Source organism: Natator depressus, chromosome 1, assembly GCF_965152275.1.
Source record: "Natator depressus isolate rNatDep1 chromosome 1, rNatDep2.hap1, whole genome shotgun sequence".
Classification (NCBI taxonomy): domain Eukaryota; kingdom Metazoa; phylum Chordata; order Testudines; family Cheloniidae; genus Natator; species Natator depressus.
The window spans coordinates 155,748,866-155,767,483 of NC_134234.1; the positions used below are offsets into that span (position 1 = coordinate 155,748,866).

The following is an 18,618-nucleotide window of genomic DNA, read 5'->3' on the forward strand; positions in this document are numbered from 1 at the left end:
AAGCTTATGCTCAAATAAATTGGTTAGTCTCTAAGGTGCCACAAGTCCTCCTTTTCTTTTTGCGAATACAGACTAACACGGCTGCTACTCTGAAACCTGTCCAGGAACAGACATTTGTACTACATTTCCAACAGCTACCCAGCCCTGGAAAGGTGTTTGACATTTCACTGAAGGATCATCACACTGACAGCAATCCAGGGCTATCAACTTTGAATGATTCTCAACTGCTGGATCATCCCATGGAAGAATGGGGACCATCCCTTTCTACACAGGGGACGGCCACGGTGTGTGTGTGTGGGGCTGGTGGTGGAAAGTATGCCTGGTGGATCGGGAGATTCTCAGCCTAGGTCTGCATTTACAACACTACTGCAGCTGTAGCTTTTCTGTGCAGACACTTACTACAACGATTGAAGGGGTTCTCCCATCACTGTAGTAAATCTACCTCCCCAAGAGATGGTAGCTAGGTCAACAGAAGAATTCTTCCATTGGCCTAGCGCTATCTACATGGGGACGTAGGCCAGCTTAACCATGTCGCTCAGAGGTATGGATTTTTCACATAGTGATGTAGCTAGGTCAATCTAATTCTCTAGCGTGGACCAGCCCTCAGTTTGAGTACGTGGTGTGACAGATGTTGCAACCTCATCCAGTATAGTTGAGGACCCTACTGTAGTAATTTTATGAATGGTTTTTATATCACGCTAGGCCAGGGATTGTAGGCAACTCCAGTAGGGAAGAGTTACCACCGGCTCCTCCAGGAACTAAAAGCAGTAGGAGGGTGATGGAGGCAAATCACTCAGGCTGTAAACACCTCCAGAGAAGTGCCACCCTCTGGGGAGCTTTGCATACACTCCCTGGCCCACAGTGATACATAAACCATTCTTAAACTTCATACAATATGGTCCCCAACTAGCCTGCAGGTGGTTGCAAGATCAAAGGGAGAATATGCAGGTACAGTTTCCCTGAAACTGTGACACATGGCACACAAGCAGAGGCCCTATTTAAGAGCCGTGTAAGGAGAATTTAAAGGAGAACTCTGCTCAGACTGAAATGCTGATGAACCATTGACTCAAAAGAAGGAGTGAGCACAGACTAGACGAGAGTGCATTTCAGGACTGTCATTTGCAAAGCTCTGTAGTGCTTTATCAGTAAAGTCACTGTGGTTAAGAAATTCTTCTGGTGAACTGTGCTCCTTCCTTAACTGCCACATTGTCCCCAAAAAGGTTAAACTAGGAACCCCAGAGTGCTCATGGGCTAGGTGGAACTCTGAGTGTGTGTAAGCAATGGGGGATGGGGAGACCGGTGAGTAGGGTCTCAAACACTGGTTTTCAGGGTCTAAGATGGCTAGATGGCAGCACCCCACTTCCTAAGGAAGGGTGTCAGAGAAGAGGTATGTGCTCAGCAGTATGCCCTAGAGTCCCAGAGCTACAAATGTACAGTGGGTTACCAGGCCACTTGGTAACACAGGGGTCTACCGACACATAGCTTAGGGTGCAGGATCACAGCCTTAGTTAGTAATAATTGAACAGTTTCTCCTTTGCTAGGGGGCTATCAAGTTACTAGGATCTTCTGTTCTACTGACATTCCCTGTTTATGATCAGATGCTGAACATGAGATGTCAAGCACTTATTCAAAATCTCAATTATTATATTCAAATTATTATGGTATTAACTTGCAAATAAGCAAAACATAGCCTTTTAATTACAATTTAAATTTTCTACATGAGCATATTTTCTTTGTTTTGAAGGTGCCAGCATTTCTGGAACGTGCCTGGTACCAATGAATAGTTTATAGAGCTGGTTAGAATTCCATGGGAAATTCTGACATTTCAAAATTTGTTTTTGTTCCAAATTGGAAACATTGATTTTTTCCACTGACTGGAAATTCTGGAAGCATTGAATTGTTTCGTTTCAATAGTATCAGGACCACATAAAATGTAAATGTTAAAATGAAATGAAGTGAGAAAGTCAAAATGATCAGTTTTGGCACATTTCCATAACAAACATATATGGAATCACCACATTCCCATGAAACATTTAGATTTGACAATTTTGCATTTTCTAACTGAAATTTGTTCCATCAAAAGTTTAAGACCAGCTCTAATAGTTTAGATTTCAGCAGCTGAACTCATAATTTATTTGGAAAAGAAGTTATTGTAAGAGACTTGCCATTTAAAGCTTCATTTCATTTGGGACACTCACGACATATTAGCCAGGTTAAATTAAAAACAAAACATGCACCTCCTACCCGTTTTTCCATGGGAAGAATCCCTGTGATAAGTAACAAGGTACAACAATTGTATAAATATCATTATTACAAAATTAGCATGCAAATGAACTCACCAAATGGCTCCCAACCACACTGAGACTCATTAGAAAATTTTTTAGCAGGCTGAATCTGGATGGCATATTCTTTGTAGGAGCTGAGTTCAACTTCATTTGAAAGAGCACAGTGCTTATGTAGTTCTCCCTAATGTAGAAAGAGAATCTGACAATATAAAATTCACTCAATACAGAATCCTGCTATACACAATAGAGAAGCAAATTTAACAAATCTAGCTATTTATGGGCCCAAACCAAAGCCCATTTAAGTCAATGGTATGTCTATCCTTTTTAATTTGCAGTGCTGTTATAGCTGTGTTGGTGCCACGATACTAGAAAGACAAGGTGGGTGAGGTAACATTTTTTACTGAACCAACTTCTGTTGGTGAGACAAGCTTTAGAGCCACACACAGCTCTTCAGGTTGGTCCAATGAAAGGTATTATCTCACCCATCTCATCTCTCTAATATCCATTGTAATGACTTTGGATCAGTCCCTATATGTGAAATACCCTTCACCACATGTTATAGTGACAGTGCTTTTCATACTGAGAGATTCCCAAACACTTTACAAACACTAGGCCTGATGAACCACTGTTACGCTGCAGTTTTGTGTCACTGTGAACGCTAAAGGATCCCTAAAAAGTTTGGCTGGGAGTTACACTGGTATAAGATTGGAGTAACACAATCCTACACCTATTAGAAGTCAATGGAAGTTTTGCCATTGGCTTCGCTGGGAGCAGGACTCAAGACTGGGCTCCAAAATTGACAAAAACTACAGTCCCAGTCTTGCAAACAATTATGTACCTGCTTAACTTTAAGTACCGTGAATAGTCCTATTAAAGTCAGCATGCACAACGTTAAGCATGTGTGTCAATCTTTGCAGCACCAGTGGCAATATACTGTATTTCATCCCATATAATGCAGCACAGCCAAATTTAGGACAGGGATAGAAGAGAAAAAACACACCCTATTGAAACTGCAAGGGAAATTTAGGTAGGCAAAATGTAGTTACCAGGATTGACACAGCAGAGTTCAACACCCCTATTCTCACTACAAGTGCTATGGGAACTCTGATGATCAGAAATAGGCAAGGACTTGGATTTTAGATTTCATGGGAATGATGGCATCTCCAACAGCACACTACGGAACATGCTGGGGAAATGGCCCAGTTCGCCCAGCAGCTCCCACAGAAGTCAACAAGCATACTTCGGGGGTAGATGATACCATACATATCAAACAGAAGCAGAATACCTTCCCCACAAGGAGAAGTGATCTGTTCACAATGTTCCAATATATAAAGGGGTAATGGTATATTTTTCTAAAAATGCTCCTATGCAAGTGATGTTCTCAGCCACTCAGGTGTAAATTTGGAATAGCTCTATTAATTTCAGTGAAGTTACTCTGGATTTACACTGCTGTGAATAAGGGCAGAATTTGTCCTTATGTCATAGGAGAACATTGCAATGCCCTTTCCTTCAACACATTTTTTTAATTTTATTTTTCAGTTTGTATCTTAAACATTTCTCCTCATCCCCAAGCACACAACTACTTGCACATATCAATGCTGCTAGCTGATGTGCATGAGCAGACTTCTAGGTGTGTGAAGAGTCCCATTGACATAACCAGGACCCCATAGACATGTAGGAATCTGCGCGTACAGATCACTTTGCAGGAGTGGAGCCCATGAGTTAGCGTATCATTACGCCCAAAAGGAAAATATATGGACACTGCAGAAACAGACTTCGGAAGGATCAGTATTAAAAAAAGGGGAGGAAAAAAATCACCACCAAGTCTAAAAATAAAAATAGAAAATATAGTTTGACACATCAAGCTGCAGGAAACTTCAAAGGAGATACAGGGAGGAAGGGATTTAGTTTATTAGTTTTTAATTAGATCAAGTAACTGCTTACTCTGCTTAAGGCCAAGCTATCAACAGGAAGATCTAACACTGATTTCCGGAGTAGTATGGATGGGAATTTCACACTTGAGAACTATACTCTCTTAAAAAAATACTATTTTATAACCCTAACCACATATAATCTTAAGTAAGATAACATGGTTTTCATATGGACGATCCCAGTCTATAGAGATCAGGGAAACAATACTAAAGTCAGTTTTACCCCTTGGGTAAATAGGTTCTTAGAGAGAATGAAATCAAAAGGTTAATGAAACACTTGACAATTTGAAATGTAAACAATGAAACCATATCTAAGCAATTTGCATTCTGATAACAAGTCCAATGCTATTTATTTACTGTATGGAGCAAGGCTTTAATATGAACAGGCTATTAAGCAATAAAGTTAAAAATATACATGAGAAATAACTTCAGGTTAATGTACGGCCAATCTGTGCTAAAAGTCTAAAGTTAAAATGAAACAGATTATATTCTTCTGACATCACTGCACTAGCTCATGCATGGTACTGCACAAGAACCAAAATCGTCTTGAAGATCTAATCCACACAGTTTACTTAGTCTCGACTGATTCCTCAGCTCTGAGCAACTCTTCTAAGATTTCAAGCCTTGATCCTGCAAACACTTACACATGTACTTAGCTTAACTCACGTGAGGGCCTAAAACCAGAAATATGTGCAGTATTCTAGGTGTGGTCTCACCAAAAATGTATAGCATGGGACTGTGTTACGACAACTGTAATTATCGGCACTTGTTTTCACAGCATTGTGGGTTAAACTTTAACACTGTCTTTGAAAAAAAAAAAAAACAAACCACACACAAAAGTATACTTCCCTGTTTGACAAAATTAGGAGGCTATTTAAACAAAATGATTCATTGTTGCTTACCTTAACTATACTAATAGGTTTCCTTGACAAGTGGAAACTAGCATATAGCAAAAAGGTAAGAACAAAAATGAAGGCCCTGCACCTGTAACAAAAGAAAAATCAGTATTTATTTTAATATTTCTAAGTGATTTCATTCACTAGATTTATATTTACCACCATCTTACGTAAAACAAAATATTTTGAAGTATTCTTCACATTTTTTTCCACTTCACATCATAAACCCTTCAAGCTAAAGAGACTCTAAATTAACTCTAACTACTGTGTATTGGGGTATAAATTTGAGCAATTTCAATAGTTTCTATATTTAAGCCAGCATCAGAGCAAAACATCATTTTTGCACCTGTGACACCTTTACCCCCCGAGATTCACAAATGAGAGTGTGTGGGACAGAGCACATGGTGCTGGCTCTTCTCTCTTTCCAGTTGCTAATGCATATTAAAAGAGAAACAAAAGAAAAATAAACAATGTTATTTATTTTCCTATTATTGCTTTTCCACGTAAGCAATTGTAGTTGCCAAAGGGATGTGATCTGATTGGAAATGTGATAGGTGTGTTCCTATGACAATGAGAGGTGAGCCATCCTAGAAAAAAAAAGTTTGAGAATGCTTGCCTTTACACTGATGGTTTCATTCACATCCACTTTATAACCATTAGTGCATTTTTTTAAATGGAGAAGAATAGTTTGAAAGATTTGTTGTACTTTAGTAGATTCTCTTCCAACTTTGCTTACCAATACCTGTTAAGTATATGGTCTGATAGATTATACAATGCTACATGCTGTATGTCTTCAGCTCAGCATCCTACATAAAATCCAGTTGTCTGTCTGCATATATAAGCAAAAGCATGAACAAATATAATGTATCAATTTAAATCTCCAATAGATGTGTAAGTAGCCACAACACTCTGTAAAAGCCATATACTTGGTAATGTGCCAAAACACATGGCCAACATGCCTCCTGCTGCAAAAACCACCACAGGATCCTAAGTGACCACAAGGGGGCAGGACTTCAGTTTTGGGTGTTGTCTAATGGATGGTATCTCCAGAAATACAGTAGACCCTAATGCTATTCTAAGGCATCGGTCAAGTACTGACTGAGAGGCAGACATACAAGTTACTGAATTGCTAACACATCCTCCAGCACAAGCAATTTCCTGGATTTTCTTGGAGGTCTCTTATCCAAGAATTGACAATGTTTAGCCCTGCTTAGCTTGTAGAACCGGCACAGAAGACTCCGCAAGTAAGGCTTCCCAAACGCACCATCTGGGTTTTGGTATCATAACTTACATTGGGTGTTCAATGTTATGCCCATTGCTGAAGATTTCATTTAATAAACAATAAAACTGCAATGACTCTTGCCTTGCAGCTCTGTTAGATGAAGCGTATGATAAAAATCGATCAAATGGGAAGTACTGATTTCTTTCCTTTGTTACAGTAAATAAGTGATTTCAAGATAAGAGTGGCAAATTATCTCTCTCCCTCTTGAAAGCATGAAAAGAGCTGACAAGACCAAAACAGAATTAAAAAGTTGTCAAAAGACTTCCAGATTTTAGTTTCCAAGAACAGACAAATATAGTTACTTATTTTATAGTAGCACCAACCAAGATCAAGGTCCTATTGTGCTAGGCACTGTTACAAATAAAATGATGATATGACCTAGGAGAAGAAAGACGATCTGGGTCCAGGATAAACAGATTGATTTTTTTCCACAGAGATAAACCAAGCAACTCAAAATAAAAGGCTGTGATTCACCTCCCCAAGCACATAATATGTGAAGTAGAACAGGAGACGTGTTTATTCTCTAGCTTACAAAATTAATGGTGATGGAAACGTATTCCAGCCCCCCAGATCACTCTGTATTAGCGTCAAATCTCCTGATTCAAAAATCTTTAGCAATGCTCTTCATTATGCAATTAAATCAACATTTCCTTACCAAAGACTTGTTTTATATTCCAAGAAATAAAAAGTTAGAGAGACTGAGTCAATGGAACAATCTTTCACAGAAAACATCTGATACTGTCCGAGAGCGATGTCTGTAAGATATACTTGAAAACTTACCACTGATCGCTTGTAAATAAAACGATGAAGCGAACTCCAGGGGGAAGTTGAGCCATTTACTTCACTGCCAGGATCTGGGTTTTAGGTGACAAAATGCTATATTTAGAAAAGGATTGTCCTGGATTCAGGATTTTTATCAAAGATGCTCTGAATGTCATGTACTTGCACTTTTCAGAATGGTTCTGAAGAGATGTCACACTAAGCAGATCTCCTTTTAGGTCTCCTCTTTGATATTTTCTGTCACCTTGAATGGTCAGCTCTTCACTCAACTGTTTTTTTGTTTGTTTTTTTAAAAAACAACACCAAAAGAATGTTGAAAAGTTAGCATTTTAATTATAGTTTTAATCAGTGGTTCCCTCTTTCAGTAATGTAAATATACTACTGCAACTTTATAGACATCAAAAATTTGGAGAAATAGCTTAAACCACTTAAAAATTACAAATTTGTAAAGGCTGCCTTTCTTACTTGTTGGTACCAAGCCTAAATACATTTTTCTTTAAGACGACAGTACAGATAAAAGACTTCATTGAGGACGTGATCTAAAGGCCACGGAAGTCAATGGATAGAACCCATTGATTTCATTGGATTTTGCTTCTGGTCCCAAGAGACTGCAAGTGGGCAATTCCCTACCAGGAAAAGATGTATTCTAAAACACCAAAAGCACTCAAATTTCTGATGCCATAGGGAACTTACCAATTCCTGGCCCAACACAGTTGCTGTAGACCCTCTTCTCTAATAGGAAAAGGCACACATTTCAGGTATTGCATGGTGTACTAGTTATGCTGCTACTTGGCATGTTTGGCCGAGGCTGATAAGTAATAAGATTGAGACTGACCTCCCTAGACAAGCAAAAGAACGTAAGCTAAAGAAAAATCTTATTTTAAAGTACTCACTATTGCTAATAACTAGGACTTGTCTTAGGATAGGATTGTTAGATGTCACATGGCAGCCAGAGGCATTGATTTGTGAGCTTTATTCCTTTAATCTTTATTCTCCTGTATTAGCACAAATAAGAACTGTGCTTTTGCTCTTCCAACAGCAGACAGTATTTAACACAGTAACGGTTGTATCAAAGCTGACCTTTCTAAATCTAACCTAACTCTACCTATATTTTAGATGTTTTGTTTTTATGCCTTTGGGATGGAGAAATCTCATCACCTCTGGAATAATTACACCTCTTACCATGAATTCACCATTAGCTTGCCATATGTTTTTCTTGTTGCTGTGCACTTGCTCCCTTAGCTTCTCATGCTGACCCTGGTTTAACTTTTCCTTTCTTCATGAGTGAAATTCACACGTGCTATGGACAGCCTGCTCAAGGCCCCCTCCCACCACATAATTTACACCCTGTACAGAGGGTTCTGCTGCTGAAACAGTCGCACAGGAATGCCCACACCCCTCCTATATATATTTCCATACTAGTCCCACATAAGTTGGTACGAAGGCCACAACGGGGCTCCAGCAGAAATTTGTGCCTCATACAACTGGTGCAGAAGGCTGAAATAATAGCTGCATGGAAAGTGCAGCACAGCATCCTGACACTGGTTTGTGGGGAATGATTTCACCTTCTTATCCACCACCCACAGAAAGCCCCAAAACTCTGTTTTTATGAGCAGAGCTCAGCCTAAGTTCTCAGTGAAAAACATGTCAACTGTTTATCATCCCATCCATCCAGCCACCCGACAGTTCACCAGATGTCTGAAGTGGTTTAAAAAAAAAAAGAAAGAAAATGAGAATCTGTGACTCTTGTGACAAGAGTGACAAAGATGTAGCCATAGCAACAACAGTTATATTCATTCTATGGCAGCATGAAGTATTAATATTAAGTTAATTTGTGGAAGGGACAGTAGTACATTACAAAGGCAATGGCAACTATATAAGTAACTTACTGATGAATCATTTTCTTTTTTTATTAAAGTGTAAATATACAAATCAGGAAAAAAAACCCACCTTTTAACTTGTTTCCGAGTCTTTTGTTTTCAGTAACACTAAGGACCTAATTTTCTAACCTAAAAGAAGCAACTGAATGGCAGGAAAGGGGCACCTCAAGCATGGTAGACGAATGCAGGGCTGACCCTAGACCAAACGGCACCCCAGGCAAGGAATGTCTTGGGTGCCCCCTGCTCCATTTGTTAAACTTCTGAATACCTTATTTTTTTATTGCATTTGTAGCCTATTTCATGACTTTGATGCATGATTTGCATGAATGATTTAACCCGGTCATATAAGACAATAAATTTGCATGCTAGGATCTGTAAATCTGCAAGCCCGGTGCCTTCCCAAGCCCAGCACCCCAGGCAGTCGCCTGGATCACCTGCCCCTAAATCCGGCCTTGGATAAATTAATATTTTATCATCTCCTCATTCTATTACAGCAGTGTGGAAGGCATGCTATAATTAACTTCAAAATGGTACTTGCATTCTAAGGGCTAGATTGTGCCTTTAGGCAAAGCACTGAGCTAGGGATGTGCACACACTGCATCATCTCCAGAGGCACTGTGCATTACAGTCACCTGAGGCAGAATTCCCCACCCTGCTTCCTCCTTGCTCCGTGAAAGTATAGTAATTTGCTGCTGGCAGCAAATTGCAATAACCCTCAAAGCTGGCCTAAGCTGTGCTGCCCAGTGCATTGGGGGATTGGAGAGAAGGCTCTGCCCACTCCCACATACTCTGGGAGAAATAGAGTAAGCAGGTATGCAGCACCCACTTACCTCTGCATGCTTGGGCCCAAGGTCCCAATAGACCATGCAGAGATGTAAGTAGTTTTCACTCCCTGAAGCAAACACAAAGTCCAAAACCTAGCCCTAAACTGCTATTTTCATTAGTTTATAAACTCTTTTAATAAACAAATGAGGCATATTGGCACCCAGGATGCTTTGTTTTAACTCATAAGGGATTTCAAAACAAACAAAAAACCTAAAAAACAAAACCTTCAGGAACAGCAACATAGCTTGTGTTGGTCTGTGATGACCAGTAAAGCTGAAATGTTGCATTGGTGACAACTTCCCAGTCTCCCAAAGTGTCACCATGATGAATCATCAACACTGGTATTTAAATATGAGTAGTCATTATTGGCTGCATAATGATTGCTCCTAGAGCATTTTGACAACAGAGGAAAGAGAGAATCTGAGTTTCTCTTTTTTAACAGGTGGTGGAACTTCCTGGTCTTTATGAAAACTTTCCAGGATGTAGGTTTCACATTCAACACCTCCTAGAGCAGAGTTTCGTCATTGCTTTAGTGTTGCTTGTCCGGGACACTGTGCCTTAAATTATATAAACACACGCACACCCCATTACTACCTTCCCTTTTCAAGACAAATACAGGTTTCTTGCAAAACAATCTGTTGTATAAATGGTGCCTATAAACAAAAAGAAAAGGAGGACTTGTGGCACCTTAGAGACTAACCAATTTATTTGAGCATAAGCTTTCGTGAGCTACAGCTCCGATGAAGTGAGCTGTAGCTCACGAAAGCTTATGCTCAAATAAATTGGTTAGTCTCTAAGGTGCCACAAGTCCTGCTTTTCTTTTTGCGAATACAGACTAACCCGGTTGTTACTCTGAAACCTGTCATGGTGCCTATAAGTTTACCTCATACTGTGGTTATCAGTAATGTCTCTGAGGAAACTTCCTGTCTGGGACCTGCAGCTAGTAGATTCTTACCACTCTTTCAACCCACATGAGGAAAAAAACAACAACAACCAACAGAATTTATTTCTGAACACACCACTAGCTTCCATCACATTTCAAGCACTTCCAGACGTCCAGACATTCAACTGACTGTCAGCTTGGGAAAAGGAAGCAGGAACGATGATACACCCTCAACCCCGTCCCTGGGGGAAATGAGGATGTCAGCTGATGGAAGACGTTCGGTTTCACCCCTACAGATGAGTCCCCTTACCACAAAACGTACCCGTGCGAACAGTCTAGTCTCACTGAAGCCAGGGCAACTACTCATGCAAGAGTGTGCCGGACTGGGATCACCTTGTGTACAGCCTCTTCCACGCAAACCGTGCATCTTCAAAAGGCTTTACGGAGCGAAGCAGGGGTAGAGTTAATAAGTAAGACGGGGAGGGGGAGATGCAGGTGCCGGCAAAAGAGGGCAACCAGAAATAAAGACCCCTCTCTGTTTGGAAAATTAGCACAAAGCTGTAACTCTGCCTCCCTTGGCCCGTGCCACTCACACCCTCCCTGTCACGCATAGGTGGAGATCATTATTCCCAGGCGGCGGCAGCAGGTGCATCTCCCTAACCAGCAGCACTCCCCCCCCCCCCCGCTAACCCCCTCCCAGAGCCCGAGACTTCCCCCTTTCCCCCCCCCCCGGTTCCCAGCTTAGGCACAGACCGACCCTAGTGCAAGAGTTTACCAGAAAATCGCGCCTGGAGATCAGCTTTCAGTGCACTGCCTCAGCGCAGCCCTGACTGCGGTTTCCTTGCTGCTTGGATACTTCCTGCTTCAGCCGAGTTGCAGGCGTGGCTCCCTCTGGCTTCATTCATGCTCAGCCGGCCCCAGCTTTCCGTGCGCTGGAGGAGAACCTGTTCGCCGGGCGCGCCTCCCAGCAGCTCGGACCTCTGGTGGGGAAGCAGCTCCACGTGCAACGCGGGGAGAAGCAAGCGGCGCCGTGTGCTCAGTGCCCAGAGGGGAAGCCACAGGACGCGGGAGACACAGCTACCCTGCCCCGCGTATCACTCAGCAGCGCTTCGGACTTAAAACCCGCGTGTGCAGCGTGCTGGGGACCCTGAGGCATTTCATTCCAAAACGTCCATTACAGCTGTGTTTCCGTTGTTACAAATAATTGCTGTCAGGTCACCAGTTTGGGCACAGATTTTAGGTTGTGTAAGCACCGTCCCGCCCGAAATGCTCTCTCGATGAAAACCCACAAGTTCCATGGAACAGACAAAACGTCCCCCCGCCTTGTTCGAGACGCAATTGCAGCACCCTTGTGCTACGTGCAGCGGAATCTGAAAGCGAAACTGACCAGAAACACGAGTGAAAGCGATTGGTGTGTTTTTATTGGACAAGCTAGGAGAGGCAACCAAATATAAAATGATGGAAAGTCGGGTTCTGCGCCAGAAATGAGTCCCATCTGAGTGGAGACTGCCTGGACCTTAGTTATATTTCTAAACTTTTGTTTTAATCAACAAAAGGTACTATTTGTAAGGGTTGGTTTTTTGATTTTTTGTTTTTTGTAAATAAACATGAGTTTTAACCTGACACTTTTAATTTGTGCATTCAGGCTTTTTTTTGTTATGCTTTTGTATTTGTTTGAGATTTTGAAAATACAAGATACATTTCCAGAACAGTGCCTACTTATCAAATGTCATCAGTTTGAGACGTGGTACAGTCATTGGCCCCAATCCTTCAAAAACCCATGCAGGTGCTTAACTTTATGCAATCTGAGGAGTCACATTGAATTCGATAGGACTACTCTCCTAGTACTGCCAGTCTCAAATGTTCAAAAATTATGAGGCAGATTCATGAAAATGGCTTAAAAATAATGATTTGGGGTTTGTTTTATTTGCCATCTGGTTTGTGCATTTGCATCACATTTTTAAACTTTACTCAATAACCAGGAAGGCTAGAAATTTACTTTTTTTAAAAAAATGAAAGCTGAACTGCTTATGTATATACTTGATTCCTGTCGCTAGGGCTTAAATAAAAATAGTAAATATTGCTAGACTTATGATAAAATTGTGGGAGTGGGTAACACTGCTCACCATACCCAAAGAACATAGGCATGAATATGGATGGGAGGGATAGCGTGGTGGTTTGAGCATTGGCCTGCTAAACCCAGGGTCCTGAGTTCAATCTTTGAGGGGGCCATTTAGGGATGGGGCAAAAATTGGGGATTGGTTCTGCTTTGAGCAGGGGGTTGGACTAGATGACCTCCTGAGGTCCCTTCCAGCCCTGATATTCTATGAACATGTATGAGACTTTTTAGGATCAGACTCTTTGTCAAGAAACTAGGTCCTACATTTACAGGAAGACAGACTTCATCTAATTCCCCCTTCTCTAATTTGTACAAACCCTTATTTCAGTTGTGTTTTTAAGAATCTGTTTAGTTTATTCAGTACTCAGTAATGTAAACAGTTATCAAGTAGCAGCTTTAATTATCCTCTACAGCACAGACAGCTTCTATTTTGTATAATGTAATATCCTTGGCTCCAGCAGTCTGCTTACAAAACATCTCACAGCTCTCACTGGAAAGTTATGCTTCATTTCATTTTCTCCCCTGTACTGCCTGTCCCAGCTTTCACAGTTAAACAAAAGCATTCGCTCCTAACATGCTTTTACTTATGCCTGATCCTGCAAACATACATGCTCTACTTTACTACTATGGGTAGGCCGATTCATTTCAATGGCAGTATTTAAACTAGTAAAGTTAAACGTGGTGTTTGCAGAATCAGGTCCTTGGCATTACATTGAAGCTTGGTAAAATTACACTAGATAGTTGTGATCTTGGGTAGCCATTGTGCAGCTTGCTTTTTCTGACATTTGACAATAGTGGCCATTGTCATTATATACACAGCTTAAAAAAGAGATTTTTTAATTCAGTTTCCAAATACAGCCCTTTCTGTGGTATCTAAAGGAATAGCTCCACTACAAAAGCTATTGGAGAGAGTTGTTTTCTATGACTAGGCCCACAATATTCCAGTACAGGCCCAAACAAATACTGTACTTCACTTTCCCACTTTAGAAATAGCACTTGTCTTCCTCCTCCAAGCAGAATAGTTGGCATTCACAACTATTCAAGGTGGGGAAAAAACTGGTCCCTGCCTTGGAAGCTGAAGCATTGTCCTTGATTATGACCAATCTTATCATCAAAGTAGAGCATTTCTGGTTCACAGGTAATCCAGCAACTTGGGACCAATTTCAGAAAAACAAACACGCCTACTCTGCATGTTAAATGTTTAGTTTTGGCACAACTAGTAGAGAGAAACGTCATACAGTATGGGATAAATTGTGACTTTATCACAAACCCTGGCAGTACATAGTTGCCCAGTCACCATATGGCACCTTGTTCCTTTATTACTCCAGAGGAGAAATGATCTGCCTCAGCCTGATGCCTGACACAAACTACATCCCCCTCTACACCAGCTCAACAGTGGTGGCTGGCTCATGGAGGTGGAGCCAAAGCTTTATCCACTCCCCATCTGTGCAACAAGTAGGGAAGCAGGGCCTCAAGGAAGTTGCTCTGTCCCAACATTCTCTCATCACTATTACAAAAGTGATTTATCCTCCCTTGGTATCCTGCTGTTGATTGAATTATCTTGTTAGCACTGACCCCCCCACTTAGTAAGGCAACTCCCATGCTTTCATGTACTGTGTATTTATACCTGCTGCTGTATTTTCCACTCTATGCATCTGATGAAGTGGGTTCTAGCCCACAAATGCTTATGCCCAAATACATTTCTTAGTCTCTCAGGTGCCACAAGGACTCCTCGTTGTTTTTGTTCCTACACTGCTATTCACTGTATGAGTAATTCTTACAGGGGAAAGCAGTTTATGCCCCCTTCTTCCACTGTGCAGGAGCATTGGGTAAATTGCCCAATATGAGGAAACTTGATATGTGGCTGGAGAGGAAACATCAGCTATATTCTACTAATAACTACAGCACAGACAATGCAGGGAAGCATGACTTTACTGAGCTATCAATGGAAGCCATCAGTCTGGGCTGATTCTTTATCAATATGCTGATTTTTTTTTAATTTCTATTTTATGGACCATTTAATAGACAGAAAAATAGAAAGAGGGTGCCCTCCTAGGAAACACAATTTGCATGAATAATGCCATTGCCCTTTTCTGCCAGCACCAGAAGACACTTGGGCAATGTTTACTCTGACCGACGTGAAAAGTGAAGATTTGCACTCTTTGCAGCAGAAAGGTCAGATACCCTAAAGTAGCATTTGTTTATATGCAAAACTACTCAACATAAATTATATTCTTACCATTACATGCACAGCCTCTTGTCTTTTTAAAGTCTGTTTTGACCTGGTTATGTTATCCAATGCCTACTCTCCTAAAGTACATAAGCTTGATTTGGTAACATCCAGTCCCTGATTTCAAACATCTCCTTAAAATAAATAAACCAACAAATAAATAAAAACAATTCTCCTCTTAAAGCTGAAAATGCTGCTCTTATTAAGATCAAATAAAAATTTCTTCCAGCTCGTTCTTCTCTAACACCAGAAACCGCCGCTGCATTTAGCACAGCTGCCAGCAAGTAAGCAAGAACACATACAAAGAGTGACAGGAGTCTGTGCCCACCAGTTACACAGGAGAACAGTGGCAGGGAGAATCAGAAGGTCAGCCTCCAGCCTGAGATGCAGATAGTGATATGGCCAGGAGTAAAGGATTAAAAAAAAACATCGAGAGGAGAATACATAATCCAGAGCACCATGCAAAATAATTGTTGGGTTTTAATGACTTTTTCTTTATAGAAGGTACGTATGAGGATGGCAGTACATTGCTGGATTGATTATACAAACCATTTCCTTCCTTGCTACGTCAGTACCAGCTTTCACATCGCAAAAAAAAAAAAAAGGTGTGTGCTTATCTGCAAAAACAAACAGTTATTATGCTCTGTGTATTGACATATCCTTGACTACATCCCTGCTGACATCACAGCCTGAAAAAGTACTCCAATTTCCTGGATCAGAATGTCAGTTTCATTTATACAGAACTAAGGTGTACTCTTAACTCCTTAAAGCTCTGACTCAGCAAAGTTTTTAAGTTCATGACTTGACGGCAATGGGAGCTAGGCATATTCTTTAAGTGCTTTGCTGAATAGGATGCTTTGTTGAATTGGAGCCTTAATACAGATATTGCAGCCTGTAGCCACATATAGCATTTAGATGTACACAGCTGGTATGTGTTTCCCACCCAGTATGTTGTATTGCGTGATCTCATTTTCATCTTATGATTAGCCTTTTATGTACATGCAGTTTCAGAAGTTTAAAGAAGCTAATGCCTTCTCTAGCTAACAATGGGTTACTATTTCCAAAGAAGTAGCAGAATTCCAGGCACTGGTACAACTATTGGTCTTCATTTGTTTTCATTAATTTTAACAGCCTTTGTCTCCCCAGCAGAGGACATGGGATATCATATGAACAATTTACACCAAAATTGGGGCCAGTCCAGATATAACCAGTCATCAAACCTTGGCAAAGAAAAACAATCCAAAAAGAAGAGCTGGTAACAAAAGGGAGGGGGAAAATAGCTATAGGTGCAGTGATCTGGATTTATATCCACTTAAGAGAGCCAACAAAAAACTCTGGTCCACATCCGTAGGAAGGGAGTTCAACAGAGTTCTTGAACCAAGACATTTCTGTTTCAGCCTGATTGAGATGGCACCTCTGAACTAAGGATGTGGTCCAAAGCCCACTGAAGTCAATGAGAGTCTTTCCATTGACTTCCACAGGCATTGAATCAGACTCACACAGCAAAGACAAGATGGTCAATTTCAGTTACTTTGGAGGAGCACAGGGAGTGAGGCAGACCCATTGCCCTGCTTTGGACAAACTTCTGATGGGGTCACTACTTTTAACTGGTTTTACAGGGAAAAGCTTTGGGCACACTTATAACTGGTGTGACGGCACTACCAGAACATTTTCAACAAATATTTTTGTTATGACCAGAGTAAATATTTCTCCATTCCTCAATAAATAAAGATTTCATCTGTGGCTGTTTTATCCAAAGAACTAAAATCCCCTCATTGAAGTAATGTCTTTCTAATCAAACATTAAAGGACACTAACTTTTTGATAAAAGTTACAAGTTAGAAATGGGTTTGTAAAATAAAAAAAATGTATGGCAAACTCTTGTGCATTTTTAACTACAGTTGTGCCAGGACTGGAATGCCAGATTTAAAACCACCTAGATCTTGGGGAAGTCTGAATCTAGATTCATTTGGATCAGAGCACAGGGGAAACAGAAGCCTACTCTGCATTACCAATCTTGGAGAAAGGCATCTGTTGCGAGTGCATGTTGTGCTCTCATAACTGAGCAAATAGCACATATATTAAGGGAATACTTCTAAGAGGGCAGGAAGCAATTACTCTCATTAGATAAGGACTGATAAGGTAAGAATCCAATTAAACAGCAGCAGAGAAAATTACGTTAAATATTAAGAAAACCTATAACTACTGGAATGATTAGGCAACAGAACACACTATTGTGGATGGCTGTGGAAGTGCCTTCATGAGTGCTAGATCTGGCCCCTATAATAATGACTCATAGCATGATCTATGAGTCACACACAAATCTCTTGTTCCATTCAGACAAATGAGGTTAGCTGCCTCTGTGCCATTATCCCACTCTTACTGGGCCCTTGTGGAGGTTTTCCATGGAGCCCCTCCCAGTAAAGGAACCATCTTGAATGTTGTTTCTTGGGAGATTAGGTGTCAGAGAAAGACCTGGGCAAAGAAAGCTCCATTTTATCCATTCTACTAGGAACCAGTAGCTCCTATAGTGAGTACAGAGGGCACTTGTCTCCTGCAGATCCCAGATTTGAGATGGGAGGTGGAATCACAAATATTCCATAGTGGGGCAAAACTCACCTCTCTGTGAAACAACTTGAGCAGAATTCCATAAAGGAATCCGTGAGGAATTTTTCTCCCCTTTAGTCCTCGCCTGCATTTTCTAACATGGGTACGATTGAACTAGCCCAATTTAATCAATGCTGCCACGTAGCAGGAGGTCCCTCCCAACCAAAATAATCCTTGATTTAGAAAATCCATGACTGTAGGGCAAGATGTACCAGTAAGTTACCTTGACAGGGCCACAAGTTCTAGATGCTTAATCAATCCTTTCTTAAAGCATCTGGAAAATAAACTACCGGTAATTCTCATCTGACCCCTGCCCACAAAAAGAGTACCAACAACACATTAAGAACTCTGAATTTTTTTAAAAAAAGGCTTGTTTTTCTTTTAATTTTACTATAAATGCAGCGTGCAAGTCAACATATTGCCAATCTTATGTCCCATCTGATCCCCTCCCACAGAAGTCTGGATGGGAACAATGCACAGATTGAGAGAAAATGAGAGAAGGAAAGGAATAGCAAACTGCATATGTAATCCCATAATCTGTATCAACAGCCTTCATACTCTGTCTTCTTTGCTAAATCGGGCTTCAGATAACTGTAATGAAGAGATCTGGCCACTTTACTGCTACATTATTATGAACTGGGCCCAAATAAGTAGAACTGGGAATTTCTTATGAGTGTTTGTTTTAAAAACACACTTCGCAATAAAACCTTGCAATGAAGAAATAAATAAAGTTGACCTATATGCTATAGGTAATACTAAGAGCATTTCCTTTCTTTATTGATCAGTGCAATTGGCATAAAAGATCTTATTTACCTAGTTAGTGCCAACTCTCTCATTAGGGGCTGCAGTAACTTCACCTGTTATAGAAGTGTTGAGAAAGAGTTCATAAGGTTAATTTCCT

The 18,618-nt window shown here is 40.7% G+C and overlaps 1 protein-coding gene across 1 annotated transcript in view; it reads right to left on the reverse strand.

Moving 5' to 3' along the window:
* The window catches only part of SLC37A1 (solute carrier family 37 member 1), a 55,975-nt gene extending 43,973 nt beyond the window's left edge, over positions 1 to 12,002 (reverse strand). Inside the window, exons 1-4 of the mRNA XM_074969507.1 lie at positions 11,538 to 12,002; positions 7,175 to 7,443; positions 5,119 to 5,200; positions 2,340 to 2,466 (exon numbers count right to left, since the gene is read on the reverse strand). Of these exons, the coding sequence (XP_074825608.1) occupies positions 2,340 to 2,466; positions 5,119 to 5,200; positions 7,175 to 7,230 (265 nt within the window). The 5' untranslated portion in view covers positions 7,231 to 7,443; positions 11,538 to 12,002. The remainder of the gene's footprint in view (positions 1 to 2,339; positions 2,467 to 5,118; positions 5,201 to 7,174; positions 7,444 to 11,537) is intronic.
* Between the last annotated feature and the right edge of the window lie 6,616 nt (positions 12,003 to 18,618).